General features: G+C 44.8%; 1 protein-coding gene across 1 annotated transcript; it reads left to right on the forward strand.

Moving 5' to 3' along the window:
- Positions 1 to 1553: 1553 nt before the first annotated feature.
- On the forward strand, positions 1554 to 27637 carry OTUD3 (OTU deubiquitinase 3). Its single transcript, XM_075551512.1, has 8 exons — positions 1554 to 1889; positions 5971 to 6119; positions 10728 to 10840; positions 14878 to 15000; positions 19824 to 19955; positions 20367 to 20463; positions 21557 to 21741; positions 22866 to 27637. The coding sequence occupies exons 1-8, from the start codon at positions 1672 to 1674 to the stop codon at positions 23034 to 23036; spliced, it is 1188 nt and encodes a 395-aa protein (XP_075407627.1). The 5' UTR covers positions 1554 to 1671; the 3' UTR covers positions 23037 to 27637.

Genomic DNA, 27637 nt, shown 5'->3' on the forward strand with positions numbered 1-27637 from the left:
GGTAAGGGAAGAGCCATTGGAACCCTTTCCTTTGATGGTGAGAGAGAGGAACGAGCAGGCCCAAAGGAGAGGAACACAGTAGTCTCAGAATGGGAGGAAAGTGGGTGAAGAAGGCTGAGCCAGGGTGAAGGAGAAGAGGCATTTCTGGAGGATTTCTTGATTAGCTAGAGTCCAGAGCAGGTGGCTGTGGGTTAGGGCCTTCGACGGTCCTGGTTTGCCTGAAACTCTCCCAGTTTTAGAAGGAGAAGTCCTGCATTTTTGGGAAAACCCACAGTTCTGGGCAAATGCAGACTGGTCCCTGTAGGATGGAGTCAAGATTGCTAGAGGCGGGCACTGATACGGAGCCCTGGTGACCCGGACTATGCAACTCCTGCCCCAATAGTCCAAAAAGCTTCTCTCTCCAGGCCAGGTTTGTGTAGCCTTTTCCCCAGCACCCCAGGAAGCAATTTATCTTCCCAGGGCGGTTTGTATAGCCCCCTTTCCAGCACTCCAGGGCGCAGGTTTGCAAACAACAAGATAACTTCCCACGGGTCAAATCCTGACTCAAGGCCCTGCAGCTACAAGCAATAAACAATCTCCCTTCCTTCTGTCAGCGTATACTTTCTTAGCTCGAGCCCTATATATCTAGCCACTGCCATACCAACAAGCTTCGATTTCCCTGACCTAACTCGTTGGGTCTCGGAACCGCCAGAGGGCTTGTGCCCCCCCAACCATTTCTCTGCTCTCCTTCCCTCCTGGGAGCGCTTCCCCTGCCCTAATAAAGCTGCTCTTAACCTCACTTCTTTGTCTCAATTCCATCTCCCGTCAGCGTCTCAGCGTTGGCCTCTCAGTCAAATCTTTCATTTTACGTGGATCCGGGACACATGCCCCTGGACGCGGCAGTCTAAAGAACAATGGATGACTTTGAACTATGGTGTTGGTGAAGAATCCTGAATGGACTTCCCAAATAAATCAATGAACACTCTGCCTTGGAAGAAGGGCAGCCTGAATGCTCTTTAGAAACGTATTTAGAATGTGTTATCAGGAGAGCCCAGCCCCTGGGAAAGGACATCCTGCTTGGTGAAACAGGGGGTTGGTGATGAGGAGGAAGATCTTCAGCAAGATGGACTGAACAGTGGCTGCAGCGATGGCTTCAAACATAGCAAGGAATGTGAGGCAGATGTTTCCTTCTGTGGGACGTTAGGTTGCTATGGACAGCACCCAATATTAACACCGCACGTAAGACAAGCTATGTGAAAGAGTCTACCTCAACTGTAGGCTCATCGACAACTTCAGACTTGAAATACTTTAGCTCCTTTCCTTTCCTAACTTTTGCCCCTGCTTTCTTTTACCATCATCCGCCATTTCTCGTTGACCTTTTTCTCCTTCATTCTCTCAGCTCCCACTGGCTCTTCAACCACCCACCACTAGAGGGAACAGTCGAAGCGACCAGCATGCCTGCCCCTCTATCCCATGCCAGCACTCTATGGTGCCTCGTTCCTAGGCCCACGGAGGGCGGGGAGATGGGCGGGGCCTCTGTCACGTGACGGGCGCCGGGCGCCGGCGCAGGCGTCGTGGTCGAGTCTCCTGGCTCCGTCGTCCGCGGAGCTTCGCCACCTCCGCGCGTGAGGCAGCCGCTCGGAGGGCCCTTCGGCTTTCCCTCCCGCGGCTGCCGGCGGCGGGGCCAGGGCCATGTCCCGGAAACAGGCGGCGAAGAGCCGGCCGGGCAGCGGCAGCCGCAAAGCCGAGGCCGAGCGCAAGCGGGACGAGCGGGCGGCGCGGCGGGCCCTGGCCAAGGAGCGGCGGAACCGGCCGGAGCCCGGCGGCGGCAGCGGCGAGGAGGAGTTCCTCAGCTTCGCCAACCAGCTGCAGGCTCTGGGGCTGAAGCTGCGGGAGGTGCCGGGGGACGGGTGAGGCGGGCCGGGGAGCGCGGGAGGCGGCGCTGGGGGACGCGCCGGGCTTGGCGACCGTCGCCCGCTTTCGTCCCTCCATCCATCCATCCATCCATTCATTCATTCCGGCGGCCGTCGCTCCGAGCGCAGGGGCTCTAGGGCGAACGAGGGCCCTTCGCCGGGGCTGTCCCCACAGGGTCCTAGTCGTGGCGGGCGCCGCAGGGAGCCCCGAGGGGCTGCGGAGAGTGACCATCGCGGCAGGTTGACGTTAGTTAGATGGCCACATAGGGCCTTCATGGCAGGTGACATGCAACCTGTCGTTCGGAGAGCCGAACCGCGCGCACAGCCGGCGGAATGGCGTTCAGAAAGCCCCTCCCGGACTCCTGACTGTTGGTGGCCTGCTGCCGCCTCTATGTTTGGGAAATGAGGTCTGTGAAGGATTGTCGTTGATGCGTTCTTACTGGCCTCCCTGGTAAGCACAGGTGTTGCCTGCCTCTGCGTTTCTGAGACTGTCACTCTTCCCGGGAGTCGAAAGCCTCGTCTTCTGGTGGCTTCCAGCTGCTGCTTGTGGTGAGCCGCCCAGCCCTCTACCCCCTGGCTCGCCCAGGGTGTGGACAGGAGAGGAAAAAGATTAGAGAAGAAGGAAGGAGGACAGGTAGCACCCCTAAATGTGGCTCAGTGAAAAGGCTTCTGGTTGCCCCCCTTTAATGGCGTCCGGGCTGGTGTTTCTCCTCCCTGCATTTGAGGCCCCATTGGGCTGAGGGGAGGCTAAAGCTACTTCGCCAGAGCGCCCAGAATTGGCTTATTTCACACCACACGGCTTATTAATCAAGTCTGTAAACTGGCCCTGATTTACCTTTCCCGTCTTTCATAGCCTGCATACAAGGGGGCTTCGGAAAGTTCATGGGAAAGGTAGCGTTAAAAGATACTGGTGTTTTCCCCTCAACATTTGGAAGCCGCCCTCACCTGCCCGGTGCTTGGGCAAGTTGGACGTCCCTGCTACAGAGGTTAGTCACCTCTGCTGCCTTGTGGTGTTTTTGTGTAAGTGGCAATTAGGGCTTGATTGCATCTTATTCACCACCAACTCTCCAAGCGCTGGAGACATAAGGCATTCGGTACATTTTCGTTGAGTGAGTGGTAAAAATAGGGAGGTCAGCTGCCCATTCAGCAGGGTCCCTCAAGGGCATTTTCTTAGTAGGGTCATTGCAGTTCAAGACTTGTTTTGCTGAGTCTCTCTGTCAGCCTGTGACCCTCATTTGACAAGTATGCACTCAAATTTATTAACTACTTAAGGCCGTACATACGCTCATCAAACAAGCATAAGACACTGCTATGTAAACCAATATATCAGTTAAATACGGTGCGTGTGAGGTAGTGCTCTTCCTTGCAAACAATTGTATTGTTTGTGTCCATTATGCTGGTCCCGATATTCCCATGCTCAGAGTGCCCAGGAAATTGAAGCCCTCCGAAGACTGTGAGCAGGAGTCAGCATTCGGGATTATGTAGTCTTTCATAAAACACTGGGAAACTGGGGTACTAACTGTACTCCCTTTCTCTTTCCTCTGTGCCCCCACCTTCCCAGGAGAGCTTACTTTCAGTTAATTCAGCAAATATTGGCTGAGCAAGGTTCCGAGAATATGTTGACTAAGATACTCTTAAGTTCATGTCCCAGTAAAGGAGAAACACATCTAACAGTAGGTCTCAAACTTTATATTCTCAAAAATTACGTAGAACTCAGAGCTTTTGGTGATGGGAGTTGGATTTATTAGTAGTTACTGTATTAAAGAGATAAACACGAGAACCTTTTAAAACACAGGTGTACACAGACTTCCAGTAGCTGCCTGAGTTACAGCCTCATCACAGATGATGAAGCTTTGGAAAAACTACCCCTGTGAGAGAATAAGGGTGAAAAGGGTAGATGCCATCTTCATTTGGATCTTGCAGGACTGGTCAGAATATGCCATGAGAACATTCCAGGCTGATAGATGGCGTGTGAAAGGCAGAGGAACACGTTTTTAGGAGATGTACAACTTGTTCAGCTTGATAAGAGCACTGGGTACCCAGGTCAAAGTTGTGGACGGGGAGGCTGCAGGGGCGGGGAGGCTCGATTGGAATACTCTCATCCCATCCTTAGATCTGTGGTCTTTGTGGACCGTTGCGGTTGGATGAAATAACCTGTTCTTTGAATTCCCTTGATGTGGGCTTCTTGAAGCTAACACCTCTTTGCTCCCAAGCCCTTTACAAAGTTACCATGACCTGGACTGTGGTTCCGCCCACTTTAGTGTTGTGGCCCTTTTGCATGTGGTGATGTCAGGCTTTGCCACTGTGCTGGGGATGGTGTTTCCTGTGTATGTGACTCCTACTGGCCTGTGTCAGCAAAGTTTCTTAGCTATTAATACTTCACTGAGTACTCTCTGAAAGGCAATATAATTATGGTAATATTAAAAAAATGCAGTCTCTAGTTTCCATCTTCTCATTCTTGTCTGATTACAATTACAATTATGGTTTACTCAGTTACAGTTGAGTAGCCTGAAGTAACCATTTTGTTGTGGATAGATTGTTGGCAGTGTGGTACTTGCAGCATTCTGGAACATGGGGATGGATTAATTAATTGGTGTCCTTTTTGTAGCTTTACGTATATTGGTACCAGTTTAACATAGACTGTGGAACTAATTGTGGGCCTTTGTAATGCCATCATGGCCACCTTTATAACTGATGTGGGTGGAGTCGTGTACATTGGAGCCAGTTGCAAAGAAATAATTTAACCTTCATGTTACTCTTTAGAAACATAATTGGATACATCGGGAAACGAATCTCTAATTGGATTAGGCAGTACAAGATTAGTATGTCTGATTTAGTTGTATCTTTTAAATGTAGCCCTATATTACATTTCCCTCTATAAAATATCGTAGGGTTTTATTAGAAGAGTAAACCATTTGTAAGACGGTAACTGGTTTCACATTTCCTTAGTTTTAAGGGTGACCTGATTGTGTTTGCTTGCTTTAGTCTCTGTGTAGCAGGGCCTCTGTGTCTGGGATATAGTTTGGAATTAGACAAGTCTTTCAGGGAACCGAAAGGAAAGATAACTCTTAGAGTTAATTGCTAACATTTAAATTTTAGGGTGAGAAAACCTAAAACGATGTTTAAGTGTCAGTTGGCAGGAGCAGCCACAGCGATGTTCATGTGTGAGGGGAAGTCGGGTATCTGGTTCGGGGGATGTTCATGTGTGAGGGGATGTCGGGTATCTGGTTCGGGGAGGGAGTGTCTGTCAGCGTTCTGTACAACTGTTCCCTGTGTAAGGGTCTTCCTTCCTTTTCATGGTTCACACCTCTGTGTTGCTGCGATCAAACCTCTTTGATCATTGTTGAATTCAGGAACTTAGGTTAGAAAATTAGCAAATTGCTGTCTTTGTAACTCTAGTGAAACTTGTTTCAGAAAAGAGGCAACCAGTTTGATCCTTCTAGAAGGGACTCTGGTAGTCACAACCAGAGTATGGAGTGGCTTGTAAGGATGGGACTCTTGTCCTTAGGTGGTTAGTGTAGCACCACCTCTTTATAGAAGGCAACAGTGGAGGTGGGCCAGAAGGCTGAATGACTTTCCTTCAAGTCAGCCAAACAGTAAGCAGGGGACAGACTGCTTCCCCCAATTAGTTGATTACTTGTCCCAGAGCATTCCCTGCAGGCTCTGGGAAGAATCCTGGATCCCCAGAGGTGGCAGCTTTCTTGATCACTTCTGTGTGGATGGCCTAGCTGGAAGCATCTTTGCTTTTAGATCAGCGGTTCTCAACCTGTGGGTCGAGACCCCTTTGGAGGTCCAACGACCCTTTTCCAGGGGCCACCCAGTTCATAACAGTAGCAAAATTATAGCTATGAAGTAGCAATGAAAATAACTTTATGGTTGGGGAGGATGGGATGTCACCACAACATGAGGAACTGTATTAAAGGGTCCAGGCATTAGGAAGGTTGAGAATCATTGTTTTAGATGAACTGATCTCATTTTAGGGTCACTGTGTGTTGGCATGAACTCGATGCCAATGAGCTTGGTTTTTAGTTTTGAGTTCGTTTTAAAAAGATCTTGATTAACACTTTTGTTTTGACAGCAATTGTTTGTTCCGAGCCCTTGGTGACCAACTGGAGGGACACTCTCGGAATCATCTCAGGCACCGGCAGGAGACAGTGGACTACATGGTCAAGCAGCGTGGGGATTTTGAGCCCTTTGTAGAAGATGATATTCCTTTTGAGAAGCATGGTAGGTTCACCATGGGACACAACACTCCCCAGGAGTTAAATCCATCAGCATTCTCCACAGTCCCAGCCAAAGACTTGGTTACATAAATTATGGCGTTCATTTATTCAACAAATACTTACTTGCTTACTCTGCACTAGGTAACATGCTAGGTATTTGAGTGAGATGTATATGTCCTTCATAAACAGGATGCTATTAATTGACCTGAAAAGCTCTTTGTGAATTCTCATCAAATCAGGGAAAACGGGTTATAAAGTAGTGTGTATAGATTGATCTCATTTTTAAAATGTGTGTACACAATACGAGTTAAAGTCTGGAAAAATACCAACATTTTATGGCGGTTAATTCTATTCTTTGCTTATTCACCAGAAATTATTCACTATCTTTAAATTTCTTTATAAAAGGGATAATGTTAGTACCTCATAGGTGTTTTATGAGGATTTAATTAGTCAATTAAAATAAAATAAGCTCTTAGTAACGGTAGTGGGGATGGTGAGACTATGCATATTTTAGATGATCTATAGATTTTTCTAATTTAAAAATGATCAAATCTTGCTTTTATAATCAGATGGACCAGTGAAGACTTTTTTTACTTCTCAAAACCCAGCCACAGGTTGTTTTCTTTGCGGCAAGTCAGTTAACAGTTCTTACTAGTTCCACATGATCTTTTATATTTTCGTTTTAACACATACTATGAATCTAGTTTGCAATATGCTGTTATATTTATGCCTTATAAATGGCTCAAGGTCTGTCTTTTTCACTAGAAAAGAGACATACTCAATCGTGTTTCAGAAGAAAATGGCGGAGACAATGTTGAGAGTAGATGGATGGGGAGAGGAACCGAGAAAGGAGACTAGTTAGTAGGATCTTCACATTGACCAACTGAGAAAAGAGAGTCTCCACTAAACCAGGTTAATGAGTACGGTCCAGACCAAGGCACTTTTGCAGTATAATTCACAGGAAGGACTCAGTGGAGGTGGGGACATGAGTAGAGGGAAGATAGAGTCAAAGGTGATCTGAAGTTGCTGCTTGGAGAATGATTACATAGCTGTGCTGCCAGCAAGATGGAGGGCAACTGTCGGTGATCCTCAGCCTTTCCCACCCCTCACCCTTCACTAGGCAGGAAGTCAGTCGGTACCAGAGATGGGGGAGTGAAAGCTCAGATGATAATACATATATCAGCTTCTGATTCTTGGTCTCTGTGCGGAGGCACACACTGTGCAGCATATGAATACAATGTATCCAGTGGTCATGTTTGCTAATACAGTGGACGAATGTGAGGCAGGTAGTTTAGTGTGCTGTATCAGATGTAGTGTTGATTCTATGAAAGTATTATTTTCGATGAAATGAGCTTTAAGACTGTGATGTGGAATTCTATTTTGAACATTGTCAGTGAAAGTTCTGTGGTAGCTTTGGAATGTGGCAGGACAGGAAGCAGTGGGAAGTTGTTATTTTTTAGTGTCCTCTGTATTCTTGATGGTTAGTGCTACATAAGAATTTGAGCACTAGAGAAGGGACTTGACTGTGCTCACTAATTTTGAGTACCTGGTTACCGTGGCATTTCATTGTATCTTCTTGGGTTAGTCCTTTCCTCTAAGCTGTGCTTTCAGGGATCCTGCAACACCTTTCTCCTTACTGTATAAATACCCGAATGTTAGAAGGTCCTGGAGAAAAATGTGGAACAAACGCAAAGTCATATAAAAGACAAGGCTTCCTCGCTGGATAGGGACTGGAAGAACATTTTAGTCTCTGGCCCTTAACCACCTTTCAAGTCTGGAACTGAACTTACCCTTGTGGTTCAGTTTATAAACGGGTCTTTGGGCAGAATAGCACTAGATTGATACACGCACCGTAAAATAATCATTTGAGATCAAAGGAAAGCATTCACCCCATGACAAAGTTCAGAAAGGTTAGGAAAGGAGGTGGAATGGACACAAGAACCTCGGGGAGGAAGTGGGATAAGGGATGCTACATTGCAGGGATTGCAGCGAATGGCATGAAACTGTATGTGTGTGGACTGTAGAGTGGAAAATGGATTTGCTCTGTAAAATTTTACCCAATTCACAATAAAAGCTAAAACAGCAACAACAAAGCCCAAATGTTCTTGATGCTTCCCTCTCACACTCTCCTTGTCATTAGCCATTCATTAAGTCTTGTCACATTTCCACGGCATTTCTTCCCTTCACTTCTGGTTACTGCTGCTGTGTGCCACTCCGTCAATTCCTACTCAGAATAGCCCCATAGACCCAGTAGAACTGCCACCTAGGGTTTCTCTCGCCAGACCACTGGTGCGTGTGAACCGCTGTCCTTTTCACAATCGTGCACTCAACCATTGTGCCACCAGGCCTCTCTTTGCCTCGTTTTCTGCCGTCATGTCTTTTTGTTTGTTTGTTTAACATTCTTATTGGCACCTAATCCACATATACAATTCAGTCATTCAGTCATATTAAGAAGAATTGTGCAATCAATTTCAGAACATCCTCCCCATGGTTAAATTTCCTTTAAAATGAGTTGTGTAATCACAGTCATTTCTAGTGCTCCCTCCCCCCTTCATTGTTTACTCTTGAAATTCCCTCACTCTCCCTGTCTCCCACTCCCACCCCTAAGTCCACTATAAACCCTCGCATCACTTATCTCTGTGCCTCCACCCTTCTGTGCGTCACAAACTGGGAAACCCAATAGAAACAATAAAAAATAAAATTGAAATGAAATGGTAAGGCTAAAATAACAGTATAAAAATACAAATAATAAGAAAAGACCTTCTTCAATATTTAAAACGCCAGGGAAGAAATTTTTGTCATGGAACATGTTCACCTAGAACAAAAAACAGCTTGGGTCAAGAGAGAGGTCAACTGACCAAGTATCAAGTTTGATCCAGCATAATCAAGGTTACAATGATCTCTCATAGTAAGGGTGTTCGGGACTCTTGCCTGTAGTCAGTGGGGATCTGCCATTGGCTTAATCGAACTAGTTATTCTGCGGATGGGTTTGGGGAACCCACTTCCCTCCATAGCCTTCTACCACTTGGGTGTTCAGAATTTTAGCTCTGATACTTTTTCCTTCATCATATTTGAATTTTGTTATTGTCATCATTGGACCAGAAGCTGATGTGCTTCTTCCATGTGGACTTGGTTGACTCCTCGCTTAGATGGCAGCTTGTTTATTCGTGGCTTTTTGCCTAGTTTTCGGCAGTGCCGGTTAGATGGCCTCATTGTTTCCAGTCTTGACCCCTTCAGTCATTTTATACATTGCATCCAGAGTGGTCTTAAAACTGTGTACATCTCATGACACCTTTCTCTTCCTTAAAACCCACTGGTGGCTCCCCTTGCCCTTAGGCGAGAGACCAAGCTCTTGAGCGCCGTAATCTGTGCTTTGAGAAGTTTCTTTGCCCATTTCTTACCATTTTTTTCTCCCTGCCCCTGTCTCAGGAGTTTGAATTCTTGCCATGACTTTATAGTCCTCCAACTCCTCATGCTCGCTCGCCTCTGCTTGCAGCATCACTGTCGGCTCCTCCCTACATCTCTGTCAGCACGGGAATAAAAGGAAAGTGGACCCAGAGCTTGGCTTTCAATGAAAGGTTTTATTAGAGTGAACGACCTGCCTGGGTGTTCAGACTGGAATGAGAGTAAAGGGGGCAAGGTGAGGGAAGATTGGAAGACGGAGTGAAGAGAGAATGGCTCAAAGTAAGAAAGAGAGAGCTAGAGGGGAAGAGACAGGGACGTGTGGCCACAAGAGAAAGTGAAGAGAGCACAAAGGAATCCCATGTTAATAAACACAGGATTTTTGGGGGACAGAAATAAATTATGTCTAAAAGGAGCCTATGCTTCTCACCATTGGCTGTGGCAGCAGCAGAACAGTGAAGCCGGGTGGGGCGGGAAGGTTTCTTTGAGAAGTCTTGAGAAAGCTAGGTGTCAAGTTACACTCGGTGGGGGTGGAGAAGGGTTTAGAGATGCTGCCTAGCTGGGAACCAGAGTGGAACATTACCGTTGGACCCTTGACTGTCCTTTGGGCATTAGTGCAAGTGTCCCAGTAAGAAGTTTATCTGACACTCCTTACCTCATTGTTGAACTAACTGAGAGTCTCTTTTGGTGTGCTCCTCTCACACCTGCTATGCACTCCTTCCATGGCACCTGTACATCGGCTCTACCCATACCTTCTGGTTTGCCCCCACGGAGTGTAACTGAATTGAGGGCAAGCTGTGACAGCAATTGAAGTTGACTCGCCTTGGAGCCACAGCTCTTGGCTCTGACTATGGGCACAGTCTGAATTAGTCTTTGCATCAGTTTCTTCATCTGTAACGTGGAGGTGCATCATATATAAGCATGCATTAATGCTAACTATTGTGACTACTGAGTTTATCACTGCATTGTCAGTATCTGGCACAGACGAGGTGTATAGGAAGCACTCAGCAAATGTTTACCGAAGGAATAAATAGTGACTGCTTCTGAGTAGCAGTTTGCAGTGTTCAGCTAACTAAATCCTGGAGTCTGACAAAGCTAATGGACTTTTCAGATGGTTATTCTTCATCTGGAACGAAATAAACCCCATAGTTTGCATGTGGATTTTTCCGTTATACAGGCTTCATTTCTGTTCTCTCCTATTTCCATGCAGTGGCCAGTTTGGCAAAGCCTGGCACCTTTGCTGGCAATGATGCAATTGTAGCCTTTGCAAGAAATCATCAGCTGAATGTGGTGATTCATCAGCTTAATGCTCCATTGTGGCAGGTAGGTCTCCACTCAAGAGCCTATCTTAAATTCTTGCACTTTTTCTTTTGTAGAGAGAAACAAAAAGATAAAATGCCTTATAATGTCCATTGTTAAAAAGTATATTTTGAACAAGAAAAATAATTCCTGACTTAAATGTCAAGCTCTAGTTGTAGTCCCCTCTCTCTGGGCATGAATGGATCCAGGGGTTTTCTAAAGCAATGAAATGTTAGGTTTGCATTGTACGATAGCAGAGACTCTTCTTAAATTGTTTATGCCCCTCTCCCCTGTCAATGCTCCCCACCCCACAACTTTTTTGTTTCTATTGTGAAACACGGGGAGCGTCTCATATCTCCTATATCCTCACGGAACCTAATCACCCAAATAATCTCTCAGACCCAGGATTCTGGAGTACAGAAGTTCAAAGGTCAGGGTGAAAGTGTGTCCAGGTACTTACAAGTCAGCCGTGAGCATTGGACCTGTCAACTCTTTGCCTTCCATTCCCACTACTACTTCACCTCTAACTTTTCTTTTTCAAATCAGAAAGGCAGGACATCTGAATTGTAGAAAAACATGAGAATCCTTAAATAGGACAAAGACAAGAAAAAGATTCCTTATAGAAAAAAATTCATCATCTGGATGAGAGACTGCAGTGGCAGGAGGGCACAGTGGAGTCCAAAGATTTCCATCAGTGGGGCCCTTTGATGAGGCATGGAGTATAAGGGAAACTGCCAGAGCATGATTGGTGACTGCTCACTACATCACAGTTGTAGGCAGGCCTACAGAAGTGGGAATGGCACCACGATTGGACTAGATACACCATGCTAGATAGAAAAGCCTGTAGGACTGGTTCTGGGCCTGTGCAGTCAGGGCAGTCAGGACATGACTCCTGATCCTGCACACCCTGGTATCAGTTTTTACCTAGGGTATACGCCAGCAGGTCCCTAAGGAATCAGCCACCCCTCCCTGGATTACCTAGGGAGGTGGTAGTAAGTTCACTTTGTAATACATGCTGCTTGAGGGCAATATGAAATATAACTCAATGGATACTGAATCCTTGAGACTCAAAATGGGTATAGGGCTTTCACTGGAATCTGTAGCCTTCTGCAAGTGTAGTGCTCTACTACAGAAAAGCCCACGTAGGCAAGTAGCCATTTTGAGAGCTACATCACCCAGAGATTACCACTGTTAATGTTTCACGGTATGACTCTGCCATACACCAAAACCGAACCACACCAATCCACTGATTTCAAGTAGATTCTGATTCCTGGAGGCCCGGCCCTGCTTGTAAAAAATAGAGCTTGATGGGTTTTTCGTGGCTGTAGTTTTTATGGAAGCAGGTCATCCAGGCCTTTCTTCTGTAATGCTGTTAGGTATGTTTGAACTGTTAATTGGTTAGTAGATGAATGCCAGCCTTTTGCTCCACCCAGGGACCACATACACACACGAATTATAGAAATAGTCACATGTAACTGGAAAATAAACCCCAGAATGCTCTTAAATATACATACACCCTCCCCCGACACACATCCTTTTTTATACACAACACACTTACATATCCTACATTATTTACTGTAAAGGTCACAGTGCCCCCTTTTCTCTTTTTTTATTTATTTTTCTTTTCTTTTCTCATTTTTTTTAATGTTTATCGACTACTTCATAAATTGCCTATATCTAGCCTTCGCTTATTTTAAAAGAAGCAAACTTTAGATATAATTTAGCTTAAGAAGACCAACTTGTGCTTCTTAGGTTTTAAGACACATGGTCACGTAACCATTGTCAATGTATAGAAGTAGAAATCATTGTCTCTCTGTAGTCATATGTCCCCTTTCATGTGGTTTGGCTCTTTCCAGAGTGCCAGATCCAATGTCCTTTGTAACGAAATTACACTCCAGTAAAACCTGCCTGGGCCTGAGGGGACTTCTCCCTTACAAGGTTGTGTGGTGAGCCCCAGTGAAACAATAGCCGTGTGTGGTCGGTGGTGCCGAGTGGCGCCGAGTGGCTGGTTGTGCTGACACCTGGAGGAGCTGTCGTATTTTTCGGTGGCTTTCAGGTGGCACTCTCTGAAGTATCACCTCTGGGCCAAACATACCGGTTACTTTCCTTTTCGTGGCCCTAATTTTTGATCCTTAAATTCATCTACTTTAGCTGAAGTCGTCAAAGTCATTTGAATATATAGCATGTAATGACCCTTCTTGGATAATCCTCAGTGCTGAAGCAGTCAGTGTAGTCTGCCTTTCCTACATCAGGAACGTGTTTTGTAGTAAATACCCAGGTAGTTGGGAAAGATAATTCTGTATAGTTGGAGATTTCTTTAGTGTTCTCTCTCATGGATTTCTAAATGTTGAAAGTGAAGCGTGTGTGTGTGTGTGTGTGTGTGTGTGTGTTTGAGTTTGAGCGAAATCTACCTTGCTATATAATGGCAAAGTGCTCTTCACTGGCTCTCCCCAGCCCCCATGAAGGAACTCTGAAATTTCAGAAGTAAAGCTTTAGTGGGTGCCGCTGCTGTGGCCCTTTAAAGCTCTTGCATTAATGATGAATCTGCTTCTCCTCCCTAACACCACCCCCTCCCAACACACACACACCCACAAGAGGGACAGTGGACACAGGGGAACATAATATAAAATGTCACATGGACAGTAAGAATTCCCTCTTATTTCTCTCCCCATGAAATCATAACTCAGTTAGATGATTGTTCCTCCAGTAATTTTTTCTATTTATAAGATATATATATTTATATTTAGATATGTGCAAGACCTTCAAAAAGTTTGTGAAAGAAATCGAATTGAAAGAGTAGATTTGTGGCATTTCCCCACAAACTTTCTCAGGGTGCTAATTTAGGGCTTATGTCATTTGAAGACTCTTATAAGCAATCTCTTTTCCCAGTATTCTTCCTGGTAGAAAGAATGGTGCGGGCTCTCTGCTGAGAGTGTGAAAACCAGCCGTAGTATGTAAACCTCCCCCTCTTTGGACTTGGAGAGTGGGGTACTCTAGCTGGCGTGAACGTTCGCAGATCTCACTTGCAGGCCTGGGGAGGTCATGCTTGTGGTAGGCTCTTCATTGGCATTCAGACTGAAAGTTGCATCTTCCTGCTTGTGATTTTCAGGAAGCACGAACAAGGAGACAGCCACCGAGCATGCTCATCACGCTGGGGGGTGGATGAGGTTGCTGTGTCACTTTAGGGGAGAGTCTGTGTTCCTTCCTAAGGGACAGATCCAGGAATACGTGCTCTTTTTGTGTGAGTGGTGTTGGTGGTGCATTTTTGAATACACAGTCCCTGGCCCCGAGGGATCTCACCTTGCACAGTTCTAGGAACTCCAGCTTGGCTTGTGCCCCAGGGCTGCCATGACCACAGACCCTGTTGTGAGTGATGCTACTGGAGTTGTGTGTTTTGCAGTCTAGCCGTTTTATAATTTTAAGATTGGTAAAACTGGAAGATAATTAGGTTTGTGATTGATAATGTCTCTTAGTCTGCGGTTAATAGAAAGTGCCCCTTTGTGTTTCCAGCAGGACTGGGCTTCCTGAGAAGTGGATGTAGTGTAAATGTCAGGCCCCTCCTTTGCCTGGGCCCCTTCCACCACCTTGGCAGTGGTTCTAGCAATTGTATATTTGTAGTTTGCCATCCTTTTCTCAAAGAGGGCCCCACATTGTATGAGTTTCTAGCCCAGCGAAGTCTGGATTGGCCCTTGGGCCTTCCCACTTAACGGGTGGGGGGGCGGGGGCTGGGTAGTAGAGGGCCTGGAAGATAGAGATAGGAATGTGCTAGCCCAGCAGTGACTTGCTTCCTCTCTTTGTAAGTCTGACTGGTTTTCAGATACATGTCTCCACGGAAATGTATTTCCTTAAGACTGCATATGATGTGCCTTGAGGCTGATGTGGGTGGGATGGAGAGCACTTAAAAATGGCATAGAAAGTATCCCAGTCACAGTTCCAGTTTGATATCTTTGGGGCACCTAGTTCTGCCCAGGTGTGATGAAGGACCCCACAGATAGCATGTTTCTCTCCACACGGCAGCATCGCCCATGCCCTCATTGCTCTCGCCCTTCCTCTGTGCACAGATTCGTGGTACAGATAAAAGCAATGTGAGGGAGTTACACATTGCATATCGATACGGGGAACACTATGACAGCGTTCGGAGGATCAACGACAACTCGGAAGCACCCGCACATCTGCAGACGGACGTGAGTGGGGCCTGGGCGTTCCTCTGTTTTCTTGGAGCTGAAGCCAGTGAGGGTTCCATGGACATTAACTGCCTTTAGGAAGCTGTGGGTTTACTATGTTTGTTTTCCTTACAGTGCAGGTGAGCGAGAAAATTGCTTTCATTCTTGTGCTTTCTTTAATCACCGATAACTATGACCATATGAATATAATTATGTAGAACTACATATTGATCTTATACCTTAAGATTAATCCACACTTCTTACCTAACATTTAGAAACTATAAAAAGGATTGAAGGTAGTAAAAAAGACACAAAACTGGCTGCCCACCCACAGCCTTTCCCATTGCTTTCATAGACTGCCTTTCAGTTACTTACTGCATCAAGAAAGGAACAGCTTGAGTTTAAGTTTCTTTACACCATTTAACTCTCACAGGCACGCCTTTCTCACATTATTGCACACATATTGATAGAAATGTTTTGAAGGAATGAGCAACCGTGTAAGGACAACAGAAAAATGAATGAAGGGAGGCATTGGACAGTGTAAGATACGACAAAATAGTAATTTATAAATTATCAAGGGTTCACGAGGGAGGGGGGAGCGGGGAAGAAGGGGGAAAATGAGGAGCTGATGCCAGGGGTTTAAGTGGAGAGCAAATGTTTTGAGAATGATGAGGACAACGAATGTACAAATGTGCTTGACACAATTGATGTATGTATGGATTATGATGAGTTGTGTGAGCCTCCAGTAAAATGATTTTAAAAAAAAGAAAAGATGCAGAGGGCAGCCCCAGCTCAGGGATAAAGCTCAGAAGGCAGAGAGGGACAGGAAAGGAGGATGCAATCGTTGTTCCAGAGAGGGGCCTGCAGTTGATGTCACAAGACAGTGTGTGCAAATTGTGGAATGGAAAAACCAGTCTTCTCTGTAAACTCTCACCCAAATCACAGTACAAACAACCCACATTGAACATACATAATGTTCTCTATAAGGAGGCCTAGTGGGTTACACATTTGTCTGCTACTGGCAAGGTCAGCGGTTTGAAACCACTAGCCACACCGAGGGAAAGGATGAGGCTTTCTACTCCCGTAAAAGGGTTACGGTCTCAGAAGCCCTATGTCTGATAGGATCACTGAGTAGCAATGACTTGATGGCAGTGCGTTTGGGTTTTTCAGGATTTCTTAAGTAGTTCTTGCATATAATTCATATTTAACCTGAAATACACTTGTTCAATATTAAAAGAAAGTTGTGTTTTTAAAAAAATTAAGAATGTGTAACCGGATATATAGTGGAAAGCATTCCTGTCCCTTCCCGGAGGCATCCGGCCTATCAGTGTGTGGCAGGATCTTCTGGAGAGATTGTATATGTTGAACCAGATCTTGAAATTAATTCAAATGATGTGCACTTCTTTGTATCTGAGTCACCTCACGCACGTGAACGTGAAGAGCCTCACATGTAAGGGCATCTGCAAGATACGTTGTTAGAAGGGCGCTGTTGTATTAGAGTGTGTCTGCTTGTCTAGTTTTCAAAGGTGTTGCCACGTGGCTCTCAAGAGCATTTCCCATTTGACGTTCCACCGGCATAGTATGTCTTCTACATCTTAGCCAACAATGTACTGTCTGTTTTGTTGTTGTTTTAAACTGTCAGTGTTGGGACTAAACTGTTGGCTTAGCGGAGTTTTAATTAGGGTTTTCTGAAGGGCATGCGGGCATCGCTCCCTGTGCTTAAGGTCTGCTTGCATGGCCTTTTTGGTCAGCTGGTTGCTGTGACTTGGAATCATCTCCGTGTCCACCACCACCACCACCACCACCATTCTTTTTGTCTTTTGTTCATATTTTTCCTATTAACTTACTGATTTGTAGCAACTCTGTTCATATGAGAGAAATTCACCTTTGTGTTACGACTTGGAATGTTTCTTCACAGGCTATCTATCATTCAGCCTTTCATTTTTCTCCTTGTGGTGGTGGTTACTGTGAAAAATTTTAAGTTCTTATGTGGATGAGCTTATTATTACTTTCTTACATTTCTTCTGGGTTTTGGGTCATAATTGGTAAGGCCTTTCTCACTTTGAGGTTAACTCAATGCTATGGTTTCATTTTTTATAAAAAGTTAAATTTGAGATTTGTATACTCAAGAGTGTTCAGATTTGAATCCAGCTTTACTTTGTGCCTGGTGGTTACCCAATTCTACCCAATTGTACTTTAGTTTGAACTCTCTTCTCCCCACTGATGAAAATGCCACTTCTTTTCCATACACCTAATTCCCGTATGTATCTGCGTCTATTTCTAGATTTCTGGTACTTTTCCACTAGTCTCTCTGTTCACATTCTCATGCCTCATTATTTTAATTACTAAGACTATGTGAAACATTTTACTCATTTCTTTTTTGTAATATCTTAGTTTTAGATCTTTTTAAAAACGGAAACATTAGAATTGGTTTATCTGCTTAAAAAGAAATCCTGTTGCTCTGTATTGCCGTCTCAGTAAATTTATAGAGTAACTCAAGGGAGAATTAATATCTCTATGGTACTGAATTCTTCCCAGCCATGAACTTGGAAAGATTTTTTTATTTGCTTAATTGATTTGTTTTCTGGTGATGTATGGTTGCGTAGTGGGTAGTAGCCTGGGGCTGCAACCCACAAGGTTACTGGAGAAAGATAGGTCTTTCTACTCCCATGAAGATTTACAGTCTCAGAAGCCTACAGAAATGATTCTGCCTTGTCCTTGATGACAGTGAGTTTGAGTTTTCTAGGAGCATTTTCTTTTCTTTTTTTAAAAAAAATCATTTTATTGGGGGCTCGTACAACTCTTATCACAATCCATACCTCCATCCATTGTGTCAAGAACATTTGTACACATGTTGCCATCATCATTCTCAAAACATTTGCTTTCTACTTGAGCCCTTGGTATCAGCTCCTCATTTTTCCCCCTCCCTCCCCACTACCCCCTCTCCCATGAACCCTTGATAATTTATAAATTATTATTTTGTCATATCTTACACCATCCGACGTCTCCCTTCACCCACTTCTCCACTGTCCTCCAGGGAGGAGGTTATATGTAGATCCTTGTAATCGGTTGCCCCTTTCTACCCCACCTTCCCCCCACCTTCCTGGTATTGCCACTTTCACCACTGGTCCTGAGGAGTTAATCTGTCCTGGATTCCCTGTATTTCCAGTTCCTGTCTGTACCAGTGTACATCCTCTGGTCCAGCTGGGTTTGTAAGATAGACTTGGGATCGTGATAGTGGGGCATTTTCTTCCTATCAATCTTGCCTATTATTTTGCTAAGTTTATACTTGGTTATTTGATATTTTTTGTTTTTATTTTAAAATAAAGGTGCGGTGGGTTAAATTATATTGGGTTAAACGTTGGTCTGGTAACTGAAAGGTTGGCAGTGATTTGCTCTCATAAGGAATCCCTGTGGAGCTTTCTACTCTGTCTTATCAGGGTCACTGTGAGTTGGAATTAACTTGATGGCAATGAGTTTGTTTTGGAGTTTACCCCAATAGTTGTGATGTAGCGTCTTAAGGTTTGGGTATGCATTTCCTTAATGACTAAAGTAACAGGAAAGTAAGGCCCCCTTGTATCTTTGGAGAAATGCTGATTCAAGTCCTTTGCCCATTTTTGAATGGGGTTGTCTTTTTATACTTCTTTATCAGATGCATGTTTTGGCAGGATTCTTTTTTGATAGTAGCTTTTAGATGGGTTTTATTGTGTACTTTCTTCCCCACTCCCTTCCCCTAGTTGTAAAATTATGTTATCTCTAACTAGAGATAACTTCTCATCTTCTCTATAATTACAAAATTTAAACATTGGCCAATTGCTATTGGCTATTAGCACCCAAACATTGTTAAATAATAATGGTAGTAATAAAAATCCTTATCATATTCCTGACTTTGATGTGAATGAAGCCATTAACTTTCACATTGACAGTGGTTATTTAACCATATCCACGTGAGGCCTTTAGGTAGTTTCCAGGTGTTCGCCATTATAAGTGCACTGTGATGACCATCGTTACGTAAGTCCATCCAATAGTTAACATTTCCTTTGGCTAAATTTCCAAGCTGTGAAACTATTGGGTCCAAGAGTCTTGATAGAGATTGCTTCCTTGCATCCAGGTGCGTTGTCATTGAGGGTGTAATTTTATAACCGGTTCTGTTTTATTAATGTTCTAAGGAATATCACTGTGCATTGCTGGGGCTCACTTAACACTTTTACATGAAAAAAGTAAAGATGTCCCTGCTCATTTACCCATCTCTCTGGTTTAATCGGAAGCAGAGAGAGAAGGTGAGTGAAGTGCTACAGAGGGAAGATTTTGTGATTTCAGCTTCGATCAGAACAGCTTCATGGCACAAGCTAACTGCCCCTTGTGGTTTCAGAGTTTGGGTTGGCGGGTTCCCCGGAGTGTGGCGGTATGCTCCTAAGCTTAGCTGTCCAGTAGGGAGAGGAGCTGCAGCTCCCTGAATCAGGCTGGTGATCTGGAGGGCCTAGGGCAGTGTTGCCCTGCTGCAGAAGCTGACTGGGCGCTAGTGTAGCGAATCCTCTTCAGTCAGACGCTCACAACTCCGGAAACCAGTCAGCCATCATCGCCAAAATCATGACCTCTAGCATGCAGGAGAATGCCGTTCTTAGGGAACACTTCACCCCACATCTTCAGCCTTGCCTTTCCTCCTCCTCTTGTGGCCAGGAATCTCAATGACTGGGTCGATTCCCACCTCGTCACTGCCACCTCCCTGAAGCTTGTCTCTTTCCCCCACCTGTTTGAATGTGTGTGGGCTGAGAGGGGCTCCTTATGTTGAAGATTCTGAGGAGTTTGCCAGAGTTCTGTGATGACTCTTTGCTTCCTTTTAGTTCCAGCTACTTCGTCAAGATGATGCAAATAAGAGAGAAACGCTCAAGTCAAAGGGCGTGGACTGTGAGGAGGGCCTGCGAGATGAAGTAGAAGATGCTGTCCAGAAAGTCTGGAACGCAACCGGATGCTCAGTTAGTATTTCTGCACGCGCTGTTCTCTGAACCATTGCTCTTGCGCCTCGCTCACCTCTCTGTCTGTGGCACCACCGCATGCCAGCACCTGGGGGAGCCAACTAGATCCAGGAGATTTGTAGTTTGACTAAGTTTATGTGGTGACATTGGATGAGCGCGGTTATTCATTTCTCTTGTTTGCTTGCCTGTACTCCTCAGAGTTTTAAGGAAGGTATGCAGTTTTAATTTTTTCTGAATAGTGTTTGCACTCTACAAAGAGAATTCATTTAATAATGTATAGTAGTGGTTAGTCAGGGAACCCACTTTATTAACAAACACGTAAGCTATTTTCTAAATGAAAAAGATCTGCATGCCTTTCTGCAACTCTCCCTATTTCTTTTCTAGTTGAAGTATTTCTTTGTTTCTTGATAGGATTTTAATTTAATAGTCCAGAACCTGGAAGCTGAAAATTATAATATTGAATCTGCAATAATTGCCATGCTTCAGATGAACCAAGGGAAAAGAAGTAGTAAGTCTATGGTTGATTTATATGTTTTCCAAAAGCTTGTGTTAGTGATTTTCCAAATACTAATTTTTGATCAGATTACAAGTAGTAATTAAACTATCATTTATTTATTCATTATTCTGTTTATTGAACGAGTAGATCACAGGGGAAGGGGCGTATGGAGGTGGATAAGTAAATATATGTAAATAGCGTGCAGTGCAGTGTTGGGGAACTCCAATGGGGAGGGATGGGATAGAGAGTTTCAGGGAAGTCTTACTTATAAGCTCCTCTTCTACAAACAAAGTGAGAGCTGAAACACAGTGGGATAAAACAGACTTATTTTTTCTGATGAAGCTAGGAGTTTAAATTATTAGCATCTGTTACTAGGTGGCATTTTAGGTGTTGAGTACTTGAATTGGGACCAACTTTATGATGCAGCGTAGATAAAGGATGTGACATCTAATTCCACATGTCCCTTAATGATCTCAAAAAATATGTATTGCCACGTATTAGGTGGCAAGCACCGTGCTGCGTGATACGGTTTCCCATGTGGTTGCTGTGCCTTTCTTTCCTGTGCTCTTTGGAAAGCTGTACGTCACTAGGACTTTGGATGTGTTGCAGCGCTGCCCAGCATGGGTGCTGCCCCATAAGGTAGATACGTAAACTGTGGCTAGAGCAAGGGAAATTGAAATGAAATAGCCACGTGTGTTGTGCTGGACCACATAGACTCTGGAAGCTGGCCATGGATAATATTGTAATTATAAAATTATAACATAATTAAAGTGTTCAAGCCTATTTCTTTTCTGGTTTTGGGTGCAAGTGAAAGATCTCTCTTTAGAATTTCATGCTTTTCTAGGAGAATAACGCACATGTGTGTTGTTGGTGAGATGCCGATGATAGGACTGGTCAGTAGGTTATTTTTTACTTTCTCTTCCAGAGGGGACCAGTTCTCTTTTTCTCTGTGCTCTCCGCTGTATTGACTTGATATTGGAATGTCGTCTAAGGAAACTTGCTTTCCAAAGGCTAGCCAGCCAGGGACCCGGGTAATTTTGCGGGTTTTTTTTAAGACAGCAGTCATGCCATGGGATGATTTTAACGCACTGTCTTTCTCTGGAAGATGCCGACGAGAACCTTGAGCCCAGTGGTCGAGTGCTGAAGCAGCGTGGCCCTTTATGGGAGGAGGGTGGCAGTGGCACCAGAATCTTTGGAAGTCAGGGCTTAAATGAAGGCAGGACTGAGAACAATAAGGTGCGGGCCAGCCCTAGTGAAGGAAACAAAGCAAATAAAAACCAGCTCCCAAAGGTATGAAAAACCAGAGGGGCAAAGGGTGGGCTGCTGGAATTCTGTGGCCGTTGATGGGAATGTGGAATTTGTATTATTTATGTTTATGTTTATTTCTATTTTGTTTTGATTTAAAAGAATAGCTATTGTAGAAAATCTGGAGTGCCAGGGGCTTAAGTGGAGAGCAAATGTTATGAGGATGATGAGGGTAGCGAATGTACAAATGTGCTTTACACAATTGATGTATGTATGGATTGTGATAAGAGTTGTATGAGCCCCCAATACAAGGATTTAAAAAAAAAGCAGAAAGGAGTGTTGCCCCATGTGTCTGTTGTCCTTTGGGTGCAGGCAGTGAAGATTGGAAGGAGGCATATGTAAATTGAATCCATCTTCTGTGTACATATTCAGTGCTGTTTTTCCCCAGCCTAACATCATTGGATGGGTGTTCTTGTGTTAATCTGTGTTATTTTTATCAATGCATTGTCTGCTGTGAACAGCTCGGTGTCTAAATCTGGTCTTTCACATTAATTTCTTGGGTAGAGACCCAGAAGAGGAATTAACAGGTTAAAGGGCATGGATATAGCCGTCTTTTTAAGGCTTTGGTAACTTTATTATCAAGTGCTCCCCAGAAGGTGGTGCATCTCCCCAGCCCAAATGCCCATCCGTAGCATGTGTCACCTTCATTGAATTGAGTTTAGAATTCATTTTGAAGACTCGTCAAACAGTTCTGAGTTCAAAGTGTAGCCTAATTAAAAAATAAAAGCCACAGGCAGAGGCAAAGATGAAGTAAGCCTCTGAAGATTTTGCTAGACTTACCTGGGCTTTAAGCTCTGTAGAGAGAGGGGTCCCTAAGGCTTGTTTGAATGTTATCCCTTGCAGGACTAGGGGTTAATGCTCTGCTGAGAAATGTTGAGTTGATTCCTGAGGAGAATGGAATTGATTTTGCTTGTTAGCTCAGCCAGGGATATGGATTTAAATGTATGTTTTGAGCAGTCATGGAAAATACATTGCGTTTGGTTTCTCAGACAGTTTTTTCCCTCTGTTCCTGTGGGGAGGCTGTTTGTGTCTTTGGCATCCTTCCGGGCGGTGGGCAACAGCCTGGTCATCTGTGTCGGCCGCCTCCCTACAGCTGTCTTCTCTTCCAGGGCTCAGGCTCAGGCAAGCAGCATCGGCTGGAGAAGAAGAAGCGGCAGGAGGAGCGGCACCGGCAGAAAGCTCTGGAGAGCAGGTGTAGCCACAGGGACAACAACAGAAGCGAAACAGATGTGAACACGCAGGTCACCTTGGTGAAGACCTTCGCCGCTCTCAACATCTGACTCTGCTCTCCTGGGAGTTGTGATCAGCGGGTGGAAACTGGAATGCTGTGTACCAACTGCCCAGGGAGGCCGTTTTTTTAAAAAAACGAGATGCAACCTACAGAATCCACGCATTAGCTCAGACACTAATTGGTTTTCTTCAAGCTGCCTCGTTTTCTTCTTTACGTTTCCCTAGTGATGTGTTTTGCTTTATGAAAGTGCAGTGAAGCCACTCACCTCCCGCAATAGGACCTTAAAATACTAAGTTTTAGGGACGGTCAGTTAGGGCAGGAGAACCTTTTCAGTGTAGTTTTGCTTGCTCCGCACATCAGAGCTTAGTGATCCTGGGTGAGTGTTGCTGCAATTGTTTGTGGAGTCGTTTGGATTCATGGTCAGCAATTCAGACCTCCTTTCCTTGGTTGCCCTTTGAGTTTCTAACAGATGAATAGACTGAGTAGTTTGTAAACAATCTGCAACTCAGGAACACGTTTGGGTTACATTTTCTGCTACTCCAACTTCTTAAAACCACTAAAATGTTTCCCCAAAGTCATGGCAATTACAGTGGCTGTGGCCTCAATTCTCGGTGGAAATGGAACTGCTGCATGGTTCCTGCCCCGGAGTCAGTAACGAGTGTGATTTCAGCCGGAGGGCAGGTGCTGTGAAGCACCTCTGAGCACTATCTGGCAGTTGAGCCGCGTGATAAGTGAGGCCCACACCGCGCGGCGCAGTCAAGCAGTGGTAGTCCTCAGTGTTTGGTCCCCACTTCTTGACAAAGGAGAGGCTGGCTGCTAATGATTTGTGGAGCGCTTCTGGGTCCTGGTTGTGTGTCGAGCAGACTCCATCCCTGTCAAGTAAGACACCAAGGGGCTCTGTCCAGGAAGGAGTTAAAGCGTTATTTGCATTTAGAGGGAAAGACTGTCTAGAAAGAGTCTTGAGTTTTTCCATGTTCATATTTTAAGTAGTTGTATTTTGCTGTTCTAGTTAGATGCCTTCAGGGAAATAAAGATAACTTGACCTTATAGGTCCCTCAAATTTCCTAGTATTATGGAAATTCTATCACATAAAATGCTGCATTTATTTCTTGGATATTAGAAACCCTCCAGAACCCACCAGAAGTTGTCAGAGAGCAGACTTTGGCTAGGACCTTTGAATGACCGACTCCATGGCTCAGGAATAGGTAGGCATATTTGGTTCAGTGGGGAATTGCCATTCCTAAAACTGGAGTTAGACCTGAACTTTAAAACTGGTTGTAACAGAGGAAGTGGCCAGTCTCTGACAAGCTGTGCCTTTTGCAGACCTGATGTTAGGACAGATAATATGCATGTATGTTGAATCACAAGTTAAAAGAGTAGCTCTTTCCCTCTCCCCTCAAATTTAAAAGTGGGACAGGGGAAGGGACACAATGATGTTTTGATGTGTATAGACAGATCATTGTTTGGGTTGCCCCAAGGTTTCACTGGATGGCTTTTACCGGTGGGCTATTCATTTGCTTAGGCTTTAATGATGCTGTTTAATCTTTGGGTCTTGGTGACTTTCCGGTTGGAACATCAAGAGTGTCTTGGACTGGCTCCTAGGACACTGGCTTCCCGGGCACTGGGCTTAGTAATATTTAGCAGGGTTGTCTTCTAAACAGTCCATCGTGTCTGCTTCACAGTATACAAGTGCAGGAGCCCAGACGTTCAGACCCTGCCAGGTGACTGAGCTGGTGTACCAGGAATTCCTCAGAATTCCAACTCAGAAGGAGAGTAGGGGAGCCCACTGATAGAAGAATTTGAATTAGAGAAGACTGGACAAGTTTATTTGTAAGTTACCTAGTTCTTTCTGGCAATAGGCTTTAGCTTTTCTGGGGTAATTTAATAGTGGTTTTTAAAACGTATCATACGAATTCTATAATTTTCTTTTATGTCCATCTCAGAGCTTCCCAGTTATAATTGATCTCTCTTTAGCTAGTGTGTTGATCATTAGAATAGAATGGGGTGCAGTTACCCACCTTCAGTGATAGCTCTTCGCTAAGGGTTTAAAGTTAGAATTCACTGCCTCTGTCTCATGGAACAGATGGACTCCTCTACCTAATTGCCTTAGTGGGCACTTGACAGTTATCAGCAGTCAAAATGGAGGCCCAGCGTCCTCTGTCCTGGGATGACTCTTGTCAGTAACTTACCTACGTACAGTCACTCCAGTGAGATACTGGGCTCTATTAGGAACTCAATCTGTCTTAACTTCTGGGCTGCATGGAGACTTAAGTTTCATGGAATTCTCTTGGGAGCTTCTAGTGAGAGCAAGAGAGGCTGGAGCAGTGATCCCTAGCTGCTTACTAGTCCTAAGAGCTGTGTATAAAGGTTTTATGGATTTTAAACTATTTTTTAAAGGTAAAAAATAAGTAAACTTTCAGTGGCAGCAACTTTGAAGTAGAGAGGTAGATATATTCAAACTACATAGATCCACAACTTCTAAATAATGTAGTTGCCCTCAGATGATTATTAGAATGTTTAGGAATATTTAATTTTTCAATATTATGAAGATGTTCTTTTGGGAGTGATGCCAGGTTGAAGAATTGTGGCAGAAAGAAGAACCTTAAACTGTTACTTGTGGTTGTCTATAGTTTCTTCTGTAAGCTCCGAAAATACTTCAAACCCATTTGCTCGTGAAGGGCTTGTGAAGTGGGAGGCAGCTGGAGCTGGGCTTAAAGGGAGCCTTCCTGTAGGTAAGCCTGGTTGCCCTGCCCTGCTCCTTCCTTGGGAACCTTTCCAATGTGAACTGAGACGGTGGGGGGTGGGGGCGGGGAGCACTGTTCACCGATTATGTAGGTGGATAGCAAATGGACTTGGCTGGAATGGTGCTCGTAGGGAGTCCCTGTAGTCAACGTGCAATTTCTCTGGTTCTCAGAAACCCTCTAGACTGCCTGGGTTTTACTAGGTCAACATAGAATGCTATCGGTTTACTTCTGTGGACTGTTCCACTTAGTTACTTGGATGGTTAAAGGAAGCTTGGGTTCCTAGTGAAGAGTTGACTAAAAGTCACCTGACCAAAAACGGTCTTTGTAGACCGGAAGAGAGTGGCATGGCTCTTGTAGCATTTTATATTTGTGGCTTCCTTTTGGGTAGAAGCATAGCTCTTCACCTTTTTACCTCAAGGCTCTGTCTCTGTAGCAGGCCTTCAGATGCAGAGCCTGCAGCGTTGGTCCATTTTACCATTGTTGTTTGTGATTTCCTTCATCTCAGCTTTGACAACGGGCTCAGGCACCCCAGGGTCTCCCGACCAGTCTGAAGGGATTTCCCTGAGGCAGATTTTTACAGGGTGTGCTTTCCTGACCCGAGAACAAGTTGTATTTTTCCATTGACCTCATTGAACTTACGAGCTTTCCCCATTTAAGCGGTTTTTTTTTTTTTACTTAAGCTATAACAAAGTTGGCATATTTAATTAAAGCATACCTCTGCCATCGCAGGTTAGAAAAGGGGTGGGGGTGGGGGGGAATCAATACTTCTCTTGAAAGTGGAGATGAAACTCAACACCAGTCACAAAGTACATATACAATGGTGAAACTCCCAGTATGCACCCTGGAGGCTGAGGCCACTGGTTAGGGCCAGGCCTTGTGTACTCCTGGGCCCCGTTACATTATGTTACAGAACCTCAGGCTCTGAACTCTTTCTTCCTAGGGCTCCTTTCTAGAGCACCTCTATTCAACTGTTCTGGCTAGGACTCCTTACACGTAGCATCTTTGCAGTGCTATTTGAGAAGGCACTGGTCGGTGTGAAGAATGCGTGCCTGTGAGCGCAAGCCCGTCTGCACAGTGGGTTGATTGTGAGCCGTGAGACAGAACTTCAGCTCACTGTGCTGGGAGCCGTGGGAAGTGATTAGCGCTGGACAGTCCTTCTGCGGTCTGTCCCTAACCCTTTGCCCGTCAACCCTCAGCGGGTGGCTGCTGCCAACTAGCCCTGACAATCATTTGAACTCCATCACAGACACTGGTCGGTCTGTGGTGTGATCCCCTGGCAGGCGGCTTGAACCAAACTTGAGGGATGCTGGTGTGGGAGTCCTCGTACCACCCCCACTCTTTGTCATTTTCTAGAAAGGACCCTGTGCCTCCCTGGCTCTTGCCCTGCACTCTCCCCCAGCAAGAGCCCGTTGATGGTGGGCCTGGGGCCGAGGGGCTCCTCTCCCTGGTGCAGAAGTGCTGGTGTGCTGCTGTCTCCTTTCCAGAGGAGGGCGCTGCTCAGTAATGAAGGGGCCTTCTCTTTTTCTCTACTTGCACTATACTTGTTGTAGCTTCAGTTTGGAGCTACTTCAGACCTCCATAGGGTCATGATGCCTAGACTTAGCCAGTCTTAGCCTTATCTGTGGAGCTCGATGGTGAGAAGTGCGACCATTGGCTGATTGATGTCCATAGTTGATTTTCCCTCCATGTCCATTCTTCCTGCCACAGACTGTGTTAGTCTGAACCATTTTATTTTTTTATTTACCAAAAGTACTGTACTTGGCTATTTGCAGTGTTTTGAAAACCAAATGTTTCTTTTTTCTTTTTGGTCTTTAATCTTCAATACTTGGTGCAATAGAAGCTGCAAAGATGTGCCACTTTATCACTGAAATGGAGTTTTGTATACCAATAAATTCTGGTTTCAGAA

The sequence above is a fragment of the Tenrec ecaudatus genome, chromosome 1, assembly GCF_050624435.1.
Source record: "Tenrec ecaudatus isolate mTenEca1 chromosome 1, mTenEca1.hap1, whole genome shotgun sequence".
Classification (NCBI taxonomy): Eukaryota; Metazoa; Chordata; class Mammalia; order Afrosoricida; family Tenrecidae; genus Tenrec; species Tenrec ecaudatus.